This window comes from Hyperolius riggenbachi, chromosome 5, assembly GCF_040937935.1.
Source record: "Hyperolius riggenbachi isolate aHypRig1 chromosome 5, aHypRig1.pri, whole genome shotgun sequence".
Classification (NCBI taxonomy): Eukaryota; Metazoa; Chordata; class Amphibia; order Anura; family Hyperoliidae; genus Hyperolius; species Hyperolius riggenbachi.
In genome coordinates this window covers 255,717,666-255,731,392 of record NC_090650.1, presented here as the reverse complement: position 1 = coordinate 255,731,392, position 13,727 = coordinate 255,717,666, and the positions used below count along the sequence as shown (strand labels likewise).

At 42.2% G+C, this 13,727-nt stretch overlaps 1 protein-coding gene across 1 annotated transcript in view; it reads right to left on the bottom strand.

Moving 5' to 3' along the window:
- Positions 1–13,727, bottom strand: part of EXOC2 (exocyst complex component 2) — a 290,595-nt gene that overhangs the window by 181,887 nt on the left and 94,981 nt on the right. Inside the window, exon 6 of the mRNA XM_068236811.1 lies at positions 8,178–8,258. Coding sequence (XP_068092912.1) covers positions 8,178–8,258 — 81 coding nt within the window. The remainder of the gene's footprint in view (positions 1–8,177; positions 8,259–13,727) is intronic.

The following is a 13,727-nucleotide window of genomic DNA, read 5'->3' as shown; positions in this document are numbered from 1 at the left end:
TAGAGATCCACAACTGAGGGTTTCTTGTCTACACCGCTCACTAAGGTTACAAGTGTGCGATTGTGATGAACCTGTACAAGAAGCCATTTATACAGCTTGTAAATAGCACACATTTTTCTACCCATGAATTATCCTAATTATTCCTTCACCCAAAAGAAAATAAGAAGAGAAACTGGAAGCATTTTGGTCCGTTTCTGATCACTGGCAGAAGAAAGTCTCTACATTATCTGGTCTAGTGACCATACTTTAAGCAAAGATGAAAAAATGACATCAGCCTCTCTGGGTGGCTTGCGTGCCACATTCTCTTCTTCAGCACTGTGGGTGGCCCAGTGAATCTGAACACAGCGGAGCTAAAATAATTGTTTAATACAAATAACACTAAAACGATACAGGAATTTTACAGCTTCAAGTAAAAAAGTAGAACCACCACTTGTCTGAAGCCAGTATTTAACAACTAGAGATGTACAGATAGAGAAAGCACTCATACACAGCGAAAAGCCATATGCCTGCAGAATTCGCCTATAATCAGACCAGAGGATGTTACCTCATCAGCATGATGTAATAAAGGTGTGCGAGCGTATTTATATATATATTATACACATATACATACACATGACTACAAGCTTTTTAATGAATATGGCTCCACTCTGTTCATCTCCAAAGTGCCTTTGTTACCTGCTATGAGCACTTAAAGCGGACCCAAACCAAACATTTGTTTAATTCAAAATATTTAGTTTCACCACTCTGACACATACAAAGATAAATATACACGTATTCAAGCCTATGAGCATTTCAGTGCATGCTTTTCACCCTTCTCTTTTCATAACTAGGGTTATACAGGTGGCAGCCATTAGCAATTCCTCCTTTGCCGGACACCACCTACTCCACCAGTCTGCCAGATTCTGTCCCAGCAATATGAAAGGAAGGGATGGGTTTCTCCAATAAATGTAAAATATTTTATATTTGTCATCATGCAGCTGAAAAAAAGGCTGCTATTTATTATTATAATTTAGAAAATAAATTTTATTTCTGAAATCTTGTATTTTTAATTTGGGTCCACTTTAAGCTGTCAAGGATGTATTTGATGTGATGATAGAGGAAAGGTTAAAATGAAAGCATGCTGCTACATTAAATCCCACATTTGTCAATCTAAACATAATATTTTAATACATTAATTTTAAAAGTATTTAACACCCAGTATCTGGGCTGATATACAATAAACAAACAGTTCTGTTTTCTTAAACATATTTTTTGGACTATAAGGAGCTCCTGACTATAAGACGCACATAGGTTTAGGGGATTAAAAGCAGGGGGAGAAAAATATACTAAACCTGGTACGTCAAAGGTGCAGGGGTGTCTTGTGCACCTTCACCACCAAATCATTATGTCCCCCTTGTATGTCTTGTGTCCCCCCGTGTCCTCCTCTGTTCCAGTGTCCCCATGTGTTTGTCTCTGTCCCCTCCGTGCCCGTTGTGTTCTTCTGCGTCCTCTATTGTCCCCTTCGTGTCGTCCTCCGTGAGCCTTTTTGTCCCTTTGTCCTTTTTTTTTAATCTCTGTGTCGCCCTTTTTGCTCCCATGTCCTTGTTTGTCTGTGTCCTCGTTTGTACCCCTTTTTGTCCCATTGTGTACTTGTTTGCCCCAGTGTTCTCCTTTTTGTCCCAATGTCCTCATTTTTTGTTCCTGTGTCCTCCTTTTTGACCCTCTGTGTCCTCATTTGTCCCCTCATGTACTAGTTTATCTACCAGTGTCCACCTTTTTGTAGTTATCTACACCTGTTTGCACCCGTTAAATAAACAAGGTAAAAATAAAAAGGAAAAGATAGAAGGGTTTTGCCTTTTTCCTCGTCATGAAACTGGACTGAATTTGACAAGCTCATTTGCATACATAACGTTAACACTTTTTTTTTTACTTTCCAGGAAAAAGGAAAGGAACTTTGAACAATTTCTTAATAGGACTAATTTGCCATTTAAAACAGAAGGTATTTGCAATATTTCAGCTTTAAGTCAGCAACTGTGATTTTCCACAATGCATTACTACTCAAATGTAAATTAGCTCTTTATGCCCCTGAAGCCAGGCTTAACCACTGAACGACCGGCTAACGCCGATAGGCGTCGGCAGGTCGAAGTGGTGTTACCATGGAAACAGCCGATCGAAGGCCGTTCCATGTCAGTTCACGGAGGGTGTCTCCGTGAACTGCCTGCGAGCTTTCCGATCGCGGCTCGCAGGCTAAATGTATACACGCGGGGAAGAAATCCCCTGTGTTTACATCATACGGCGCTGCTGCGCAGCAGCGCCATAAAGGAGATCGGCGATCCCGGGCCTCTGATTGGCCGGGGATCGCCGGCATCTGATAGGCTGAAGCCTATCCTAGGCGGCGCAGGACGGATGTCCGTCCTGCGCAGCCCATTGCCTGTGGGAGACGGAGAGAAGGGCTGAGAGGGCGGAAATCGCTGTGGAGGGGGGGATTTGAGGAGCAGAAATAGCCGGCGGCGATCAGACCCCCCCAGCAGGACATCCCCCTAGTGGGGAAAAAAGGCGGGAAGTCTGGTCGCCCTGGCTCAATCCTAATCGGTGCTGCGGGCTGGAGAGCCCACGCAGCACCGATCATAGGAAAATCCCCTGGTCCTTAAGTGGTTAAAGCGGAATATAACCCTGCATTTCAACTTTGCTCTAAAACATTATCTACAGCGTATTATATGCAACCAGCATTTTTTTTTTTACTAGACCAGCATTGGAAGGGTTACACACAGAGCTTTAACCACTTAAGGACTGCAGTCATAAAACCCCTTAAGGACCAGAGCCTTTTTTTCCATTCAGACCACTGCAGCTTTAACGGTTTATTGCTCGGTCATACAACCTACCATCTAAATGAATTTTATCTCCTTTTCTTGTCACTAATACAGCTTTCTTTTGGTGCTATTTGATTGCTGCTGCTAAAATTCCAGGATAGTATAAATACCCCCCAAATGACCCCATTTTGGAAAGAAGACATCCCAAAGTATTCACTGAGAGGCATGGTGAGTTCATAGAAGATTTTATTTTTTGTCACAAGTTAGCGGAAAATGACACTTTGTTACAAAAAAAAAAAAGGAAAAAAAAAGTTTCCATTTCTTCTAACTTGCGACAAAAAAAAAAAAAATGAAATCTGCCACGGACTCACTATGCTCCTCTCTGAATACCTTAAAGTGTCTACTTTCCAAAATGGGGTCATTTGTGGTGTGTTTACTGTCCTGGCATTTTGGGGGGTGCTAAATTGTAAGCACCCCTGTAAAGCCTAAAGGTGCTCATTGGACTTAGGGCCCCTTAGCGCAGTTAGGCTGCAAAAAAGTGCCACACATGTGGTATTGCCGTACTCAGGAGAAGTAGTATAATGTGTTTTGGGGTGTATTTTTTACACATACCCATGCTGGGTGGGAGAAATATCTCTGTAAATGACAATTTTTTGATTTTTTTTTTTTATACACAATTGTCCATTTACAGAGATATTTCTCCCACTCAGCATGGGTATGTGTAAAAATGTGTTTTGGGGTGTATTTTTACACATACCCATGCTGAGTGGGAGGAAATATCATATAAATATAAACATGTGTGGCACTTTTTCTCACCCTAACTGTGCTAAGGGGCCCAAAGTCCAATGAGTACCTTTAGGATTTCACAGGTCATTTTGCGACATTTGGTTTCAAGAGTTCATAGATTTTTTTTTTGTCACAAGTTAGCGGAAATTGACACTTTATGAAAAAAAACCCAATACAAATCAATTTCCGCTAACTTGTGACAAAAAAAATCTTCTATGAACTCGTCATACACCTAACAGAATACCTTGGGGTGTCAAGACTACTTCTCACGGTTTAGGGCCCCTAAAATGCCAGGGCAGTATAGGAACGCCACAAGTGACCCCATTTTAGAAAGAAGACACCCCAAGGTATTCCGTTAGGTGTATGGTGAGTTCATAGAAGATCTTATTTTTTGTCACAAGTTAGTGGAAAATGAAACTTTGTGAAAAAACAATAAAAATTAATTTTCGCTAACTTTCGACAAAAAATAAAATCTTCTATGAACACTTCATACACCTAACAGAATACCTTGGAGTGTCTTTTTTCTAAAAAGGGGTCACTTGTGGAGTTCCTATACTGCCCTGGCATTTTACGGGCCCAAAACTGTGAGTAGTCTGGAAACCAAATGTCTCATAATGACTGTTCAGGGGTATAAGCATCTGCAAATTTTTATGGCAGGTGGTCTATGAGGGGGCGAATTTTGTGGAAACGGTCATAAGCAGGGTGGCCTCTTACATGACAGGTTGTATTGGGCCTGATCTGATGGATAGGAGTGCTAGGGGAGTGACAGGAGGTGATTGATGGGTGTCTCAGGAGGTGGTTAGAGGGGAAAATAGATGCAATCAATGCAGTGGGGAGGTGATCGGAAGAGGGTCTGAGGGGGATCTGAGGGTTTTGCCGAGTGATCAGGAGCCCACACGGGGAAAATTAGGGCCTGATTTGATGGTTAGGTGTGTTAGGGGTGACAGGTGGTGACAGGAGGTGATTGATGGGTGTCTCAAGGTGTGATTAGTGGGGGGGAATAGATGCAAGCAATGCACTGGCGAGGTGATCAGGGCTGGGGTCTGAGGGCATTCGGAGGGTGTGGGCGGGTGATTGGGTGCCCGCAAGGGGCAGATAGGGGTCTAATCGATGAGTAGCAGTGACAGGTGGTGACAGGGGGTGATTGATGGGTAATTAGTGGGTGTTTAGAGGAGAGAACAGATGTAAACAGTGCACTTGGGAGGTGATCTGACGTCGCGTCTGCAGGCGATCTAATGGTGTGGGTGGGTGATCAGATTGCCCGAAATGGGCAGGTTAGGGGCTGATTGATGGGTGGCAGTGACAGGGGGTGATTGATGGGTGATTGACAGGTGATCAGGGGGGATAGATGCATACAGTACACAGGGGGGGGGGAGGTCGGGGGGAGTCTGGGGAGAATCTGAGGGGTGGGGGGGTGATCAGGAGTCCCCAGGGGGCAGTTTAGGGACTAAAAAAAATAGCGTTGACAGATAGTGACAGGGAGTGATTGATGGGTGATTGGGTGCAAACAGTGGTCTGGGAGGTGGGCGGGGGGGGGGGGGGGGTCTGAGGGGTGCTGTGGGCGATCAGGGGGCAGGGGGGGGGGGGGCAGATCAGTGTGTTTGGGTGCAGACTAGGGTGGCTGCAGCCTGTCCTGGTGGTCCCTCGGACACTGGGACCACCAGAGCAGGAGGCAGCCTGTACAATACACTTTGCAAACATTACAAAGCGTATTAAATGCTTACTATGCGGCGATCGTCGGGTTAACAACCCACCGGCGCTTCCGATTGGCCGGCAGGTTGACGTCGCGGGTTGGCGGAGCCTATTGCCGGCGGATGCGCGCGCATCCCAGCGCGCGATCCCCAGCAAAACAGTGCCCCGGGACCCAACGCCATTCTGCGCTACGTGGTCCTGGGGCTGCCACTTTGCTGCCGCCAATATGCAGTAGGCGGTCGGCAAGTGATTAAAATTCCTGCAGAGAACTGCTCCCGCAGCCGAAGTTTAGATAGATACATTTAAGCAAAACAAAATGTAACAACTGTGGAATGTGACTCACTCTCTCTGACTGTGCAGGAGTTGGAGGACAGCCAAAGAGTGTGTAACATTCCTCACTTGTTACATTTTGTTTTGCTTAAATGTATCTATCTAAGCTTCGGATGTGTCTGCAGTTCTCTCCAGGAACTTTAAAGCTCTGTGAGTAACCCTTTCAATTCTGGTCTAGTAAAAAAAAAAAAATGCTGGTTGCATATAATATGCTGTAAATAATGTTTTAGAGCAAAGTTGAAATGCAGGGTTATATTCCACTTTAAAGAGTAACTGTCAGGCTGCAGAAGCTAATTTAAACCTCTATTCTCCTGTGTTAAACAGTTTAGAAGGAAGCCAGAAAGCCATTAGTGAAGATAAAAATCTAAGTTACCTTTGATGTGTGCTTATCTTAAAGGCTGTTATAGACCCATAAGGACGCAAGCCGCATACTAAACTGCAAAGCATTCTGGGGCCCTCCCCTCGGCTGCTAATGAGACGTTACAGCAGCTTTCTAATCAGTCCAGCGCGAAGCACTGATAAATCTCGGGGCAGAGTACACTGCAGGAGTCAGCTATTGTTCCTAGCCACATAGCTCATTAATATTCACTGCACACTGTGTTATTCTGTACGAGCTCCTCTGTGATCAGGAAGCAGGCAGGACATGACGACACATTTGGCAGAAAAACATGGAGCCTGCCATGAGCTGTCAGGAGCATCTATCTCTGCATATACTATATAAAAATTCTGTGAAATCCAAACGTGGACAGTGAAATGCATATGTAATGTAAGTACAGCCAATCTTTAGCTACTGATATATGTGTTTATTTTCTCTGAGACCTTATACCTAACAGCTCCTCTTTAAAGAGATAATTAGCATTTTCAGTAGTGATGCATTGTGGGAAACCACAGTTGCTCACTTTAAGCTGAAATATTGTGTTGCTTTTTGGTAGGAGGTATTTTTAGACCCTTTTACTCTCCTAGTGGTTCTGAGTCACCCTGAGTCGGTTGGGTATTCTGTTAATAGGATTTGTACTATATGTACCCATGTTTGTGTCATCATGTAATGTCACTTCAGGAAAGCTTTAGAAAAAATAAGATTGCTGGCTCAAGTTGTGCAGTCAAAATATTTCACTTCAAAGGCAAGGTTGGGACATAAAAGAAGCGTAGTCTGACAAGATCACCATTTCTTTATTTGTGCTCACATAGCTGCGTTTACAAATGTACCACATAGCTATAGTGTAACCTGTGTCAGAAGTGACGAGTAGGATTTTGAAAGTACATCTTACCCACTGCTCTGCTACACTGAAGCCAGAAGCGCTTTTCAGTTCACATAAGAATTTGCATTTTTGCCAGTATTTTTCCAGAACCTTTTCTTGTGTCACTGTGATACAGGTGTGGTGAATTACTGTAAGGATTGTGATTAGGATTGGTTATTTTTTTTTCCTCTTTACACATCTTACTACTGGGCACCCACCAAACCACATTTTCCAGAAGCAGCATTCATACTGGTTGCATTGCATTAGGACAGTTTGCTACTCTCCCTTTGACCAGACCTCCATGCAAAGCGTATCAGAGGAATCGGCGCGGGAGACTTGGGCACAGGATACAGCTGGTATATGGCTGATCCTGCTGCTGCACAAGTTCCTGGCCGTGTTAAATACTATTCCCCTTCCAGGCCGCTATGAATGGTGAGGAACGAAATAATTCGGCTTCCAGCAATTATTGTGTTTTAAAAGTAACTTCAGCTCCATCTTCTCACGGCACCGAAGTTACTCCCTATGTGCTGCTATGGCTGTAATTCCTATTACGGCCTATGGTGGCGCCAGCTGCGCCCAAGTCTCCTGTGCTGGATTCACTGTGTTCGGACCTCCATGCAAACACCTATAAATCCAGCGCAATAAAGGACATATGTACATATGCGTTGCCCACACTGCTGCCAGAAAAGCAGTGCATCTTGATGGATACTTGGCCACTGGCCATGTATCAGACTGTGACTGTAATGTTTGTTTGGGTTATTTTTTGTGTATTTTTATACAACCAACAGTGAGCCTTTTTAAAAACAGTGAAAAAAATTTACTTAGAGCAAAATTTCACATTAATACAGAATATTAAGATAAAAGAACCTCGCTTTACACAAAACTTAACATTAAGAAAATTTGCTTTCTAGGCCATCTGAATGGCTTGCATCGTGATGTAAAAACATCCAAAAGGACATTTCTACCAGATCATTTAGTAGACTAGTTTCCTGAGAATACAGTGTGGACACTGAAAATCTACTCACAGAAATCTGCTGTAAATCTGGACTTGGATGAGGCACTTTCTTTGCCAACTATTAACAATATTTTCCATGTATTTTCCTTTCAAAGTCTTCTGCAACATCTTACACGTACTGGGAACAAAGCTGCTTTTACTATTTAGGAAGTGGAAGAGAAGTCAGAAACTCCATGACCAACTAACAATTTCTTAACATCCTCAGCTTGAGTCACTGCATACTGTGTGACCGTAAAATAAAAATAATGTGCCATGGCATCAACAAATGCAGAAAGAAAGCAAGTTGTTCAGTTGTAAAAATATCTTGTCAGGGAACATAAAACTTACTTTTCAGAACCTTCTCCAGTTTTTGCGTCATTGAACCTTCCACCTTTTCTGTACCATCTGCCTCCAATTTCTGATGTATAGCTAGGTAAAAAAAAAAAAAGAAGAAAAAAAATTGGTCATGAGCAAATACAGGAGGTCAATATTAAAATGTAATACGTAGGAACTCTTAAAATAGTTTACCTAAGCAATGCTAAAGTAAAATATCACAATTACATCTGAAAAAAAAGCATGTAAACAGAGATGATGAAATAATGATTTAAAAATTATTATGCTAATAAAAAAAAAAAAAAAAGACTATACTTAAGCAACGACACAAGCTAGATTTCTGTCTTTCCAAATTATTTGTGATCAACACATATGGAGAAGCACCACTTAAAATATAACTGTAGGTCAACAACTACCTGCTCAGGAAAGTACTGGAGCTAGTATTGCATTAAAAAGAAAAATATTCCACAAGGTGCAAGATGTAAATAAGTACTGTAAAGAAAAAAAAAATAAAAAAAACAAAACAAAACAAAAATAAAAAAAAAAAAATCGGGGCACCAAAAAATACAGTAAGCAAAAAAATACTCTTTATTAGCAAATCTAGACAATACAATAAAAATAACACCATAAGGGGGAACAACCAGGTGGTCAGCTGGTAGGCAGGTAGATGCAGTGTTGTAAAATCTAATCTCTGCTGCAAAAGTGCAACATGCAGTGGACGATTGTACATTCAAAAAGGTGTTGACTAAATAATACAAAACCACCATGTTGACATAAGCATTGACGAGTGAAAAACTGTACAAACACCTGCTGAGGTAAATTCATATACTACAATATGCATTGTAAAATATAAATAAAAGGGCTGGTGCACACTTGAGCTGATGCAAAACGTTAAACTGATGCACTTTGTCCATTTTACACCTGTTTGCATAATCTGCGCTGTCCACTCCGCACTGTCACCTCCGCGTCCGCCCGTCTGTTTTGATCGCGATGGCTACTCACGTGTTCTGCCGCCAATCTGTTCCTCAGTACACAGCCCAAAGCTGGGAGGGGCATGGGGTTCCTCATAGGAGACAACCACCCAATTCTCCCTGGCAACAGCAAAAATTGTCATTAGTGCACCATGAACCAATGAGAATTCATGTTGCTGTGGATTCCCAAGTGTCCTTTGCAGCCCAATGGAGATCCCCATGCTTTGGCCCGGCACAAATCTGTGTCCTGGAACTGAGGATAGAAGTCGGGAGCATCGGAATTGAGGAGGCAGGCGATCATTTACGTTACTGCAGTGATCAAAATTGATGCGGCTTTCATTGCATACATTTTTCCGACTGGTCAGGGGAAAAGTGCAAAGTTTCCGCTTCCCTTTTTTTAACAAATGTAAGCGAATCCTATTTTTAATATTAGTTTCCGATTCCTCCGCTGAGTGGAGCTTAAGAAACATCTTGAATGGGTATGTTTTTTAAGCAAGTGGGAACTGCCCCTTAGATGCACATAGTGCACATACAACATGCCACAGTACAATAGGAAAACGGAAGATGTGCAAAATACTGACACTATCCACAAATGGCAGTCCTGACTCCCTGGGTCCTGTAAGCTTTACAAGTACATCTGACCTAACACAGCAGCATGAATTATTTAAGCTGTAAGAGAGTAACCGTGTCAGAAGAGAGATGGAGCAGTCGGATAGTAAAATTAATTACTGCTGGAAGTATGTCCTGCATTTACAGCCGCACCACAACCTATGTCCCCCACATTAAAAAGCCTGACCCAAATCCACTGTGACCTTCAAGGATGAAAATAAAGCATACAATATTCTTTGCTATCTCAAATCCAGTGTAAAATATACCTGAAATGGGCCTAAAATTGATACTCTGTAAACCAAATAAGCCAGATGAGTTAAGATGGCCACACATGATACAATAAAATGATCATTATTCGTTCCAAAACTCTGATCCAATTGACTGTTTTTTTTCCAAAAGAAAAGAAGATCGAGAGTGGTGGATGTTTTTGATAATTTTTTTCATAATAGGGGAAACACCTGTGTAATACATTGATGCGATTTTTGAAATGTTACAATCAATCAGAAATTCTTGAACTGATAAGAAGTTATAAAAATTGTATGGTGCGTGGCTTCCGTAAGGCTAGTTGCACACTGAAGCATTGCACAGCAGTGGAGAAAAGTTGCAATGTACGTCCCACATGCACTGTGACGTGAAAAATACAGTACATAATAGTATGCTTGGACCGCAACTGTGAATGCACACATCGTCCAGTATTGCACAGCATGCCTTGCATTTTTCTGAAGCAATGCGCCACACTGCTAAACCCACAGATGTAAATGTACTATTGCTAAATAATCACGTTTGCCATGCAATTATATAGCTGGTAACAGAGCAACCTACATATCTAAGCCCAATTTCATCCAAAAGTGATATTAAATAGTTTTGGATAGAGTGGAAGATAAAACGTGTGGCAGAATTTATCTCAATTCCAGTCCTGACAAGGAAAAAAAGTAAGTAAATCTCTTCTAAAGTGTCTGAGAAAGCAAATGGTTAAACCTATTAGTGATTGGGGAAGGATTAGAGGTTTTTTATAAGCTTTATTGCTGACCCATCATTTCCTGTTTTTTTTTGTTTTGTTTTTTAAGCATATGGACGCACGCCCACAGTTAGAAAAAGGCAAGCGTTTACAAAAAGTTTGCTTAGTAAAAAGTTGCAGATATGTAAAAGCATATGTAAAAGCATCCATAACTGTTGATGTAGTTTGTACAATTCATAGAAATTATTATTATTTATTGGATTTATATAGCGCCAACTTATTACGCTGCGCTGTACAATACATAAGATTGCAGACAATGATAAGAGGGGTGACCGACGACAGTACAATACAGGTAATAGGAAATAAGATACAACAACAATAATACAGGTAAATAAGCAATAACGAGTACAACAGTTGAAAAGTAAAGTAAAGCTGCATATAAGATGCATATACACACCTGAAAGTGTGTCTCCAGGAGACACACTTTCAGGTATCATACACCCCGAAATACCTACATAATACCTTCCCTCAATTTTACACTGCTAATGCTGCCACAAAACAAAGAGGAATTCTCATTGCATTTAGGCGCTCTGTCAACTTCATATGTCATAAGGAAATTAAAGATGCGAGTGGCAGGTATCTTATTCTCCTGGGTACCATACAAGATAATGAGGTCACTATAGTATCTTACTATGCTCCCAATACTAATCAACTCCCCTTTCTTAGAAATCTACTAGATCTCATATCCACGCATGCCACTGGCACGGTAATTGTTACTGGAGATTCTAACCTATGCCTCCGCCCACACCTAGATAAAGATAACCCAGCTCACATAACACCTTCTGTGGCGGACATCCGCAATGCTAAACAATTTGAAAGTCTGTTACAGACTGCCTCCCTGGCAGATTGCTGGAGAGAAATACACCCCGCCAAGAGGGAATACACCTTTTATTCCAATCCCCACAATATGCAATCCCGTATTGACCACTGCTTTATAGGTATGTCCTCACTCCCTAACCTGATAACAGCTGGAATCATCCCTGTTCCATGGTCTGATCATAATGCTGTCTCCATTAAACTTACCTCAATCATTATTAGGCAACCGACATTTAAATGGAAGCTCAATCAATCCCTCCTATCCGACCCAGCGGTTGTGGCTACCCTAGAAAACCACTTAAAGGAGTACTTCTCTCATAATTCCGGTTCTGGGGAAGTACCCGACTACACTGTCTGGGAGGCGCATAAAGCTGTCCTTCGGGGACACTTTATCAGCATAGCCTCAAGCAAGAAAAAAAAGAGAATGCAGAATCAGTTGACCTTGGAGCGGGCATATGCTGAGGCAGTGGAACAATACAATGGAGACCCTGTCCCAAAAAATAAACAAACTCTTTTTAAAGCCAAAGAAGCCCTTAATCTTTTCCTCTCCAGTGCAGCTGAAAAACAACTTATGGAGTAAATACAAATTTTATGTAAACTGTAACAAGCCCTCTTCCATGTTTGCACGCAAACTGCGGCAGTTAGATCCCCACTTTAAAGCTGTTAAATTACGTACAGGAAATAACACTCACACGTGTAACCCTGCAAGAATCGCTGACATTTTCCAAAAGGGCCTTACAAAAGTATATCAGCAACCTCCAAAAGCTAACGACATACTCAGGAATAATATACTTAGCTCTCTCCCATTGCCCCCTGTTCTGGAGGAGGTGCGTCAAAATTTTGATCGCCCCATCACGGAGGAGGAAGTTCTCCTTTCTATAAAATCACTAAAAATTAACAAAGTACCTGGCCCGGACGGCTTTTCCGCCCTTTACTATAGGAAATTTGCCAAGATACTCTCGGCCCCCCTAGTTAAAGCTTTTAATAGCATCCTAGAGGGCAACCTCCCAGGGACTGAATCTTTAATGGCAGGCATAAGCATGATCCCGAAGCCTGGCACAGACCCCACTATATGGTCTAATTACAGACCTATATCTTTACTAAATGTGGATATTAAAATACTGGCCAAAATTTTGGCAACTAGATTGAATGCGGTTATAAATAACCTAGTGGGACTGGACCAAGTGGGTTTCATGCCGCGCAGGCAGGCGGGAGATAGCATTAGGAGAATTTTACATCTAATCTCATCTGTTTCTAGTAGCGGCACTCCCATGATGCTGTTGTCTTTAGACATTTCAAAAAGCATTCGACACGGTGTCATGGGACTACTTGTTCACTCTCCTCCAGACTTGGGGCTTCGGACCTAATATATTGGCTTGGCTTAGGGCTCTCTATCGTTCACCCACAGCATTCGTCCAATACAGCGGATATAGGTCTTCTGTATTCTCTATCCAGAGGGGCACTCGCCAGGGGTGCCCCCTCTCCCCCCTTTTATTCGCTTTAGCTATGGAACCGCTGGCGATCATGATTAATCGCCACGAGGGGATCAGAGGGGTGCCATTGGCTGGCCAATCTCACAAATTATGTCTATATGCGGACGATGTCATCCTCACTATCACGGACCCTCATACCTCCATTGCTAATCTAGCTGACATATTGCTTGATTTTGAAGACATCTCTGGGTTAAAAATCAACAGCACTAAATCTAAAGCTCTCAATGTATCTCTACCGCCAGCTGATGTCGCTAAACTTCAAGCCTCCTGTGAATTTTCCTGGGAGCCTCTGAAATTAAAATATTTAGGCATTTACCTCACTAGCTGTTACAAAGATATGTTTAATGCAAACTACCCTAAGCTCTTCCGTGAGATCACACAATTGCTAGAATGCTGGAAACGTTATGCTATCTCCTGGATAGGCCGAATAGTCGCCATCAAAATGGTAATTTTGCCTAAACTGCTTTATGCCTTCAGGGTTCTCCCAGTACACATCCCCCCTTCCTTCCTCAGGAAGGTACAGTCTACTGTGCTTTCTTTTATATGGAAGAGCTCGGGACCTAGAATAGCTAGAGCAACACTATATAGACTGCAGTCTGATGGAGGTCTGGGGGTCCCCAACATAGCTGAGTACTACAGAGCTTCTCAGGTATCGCAA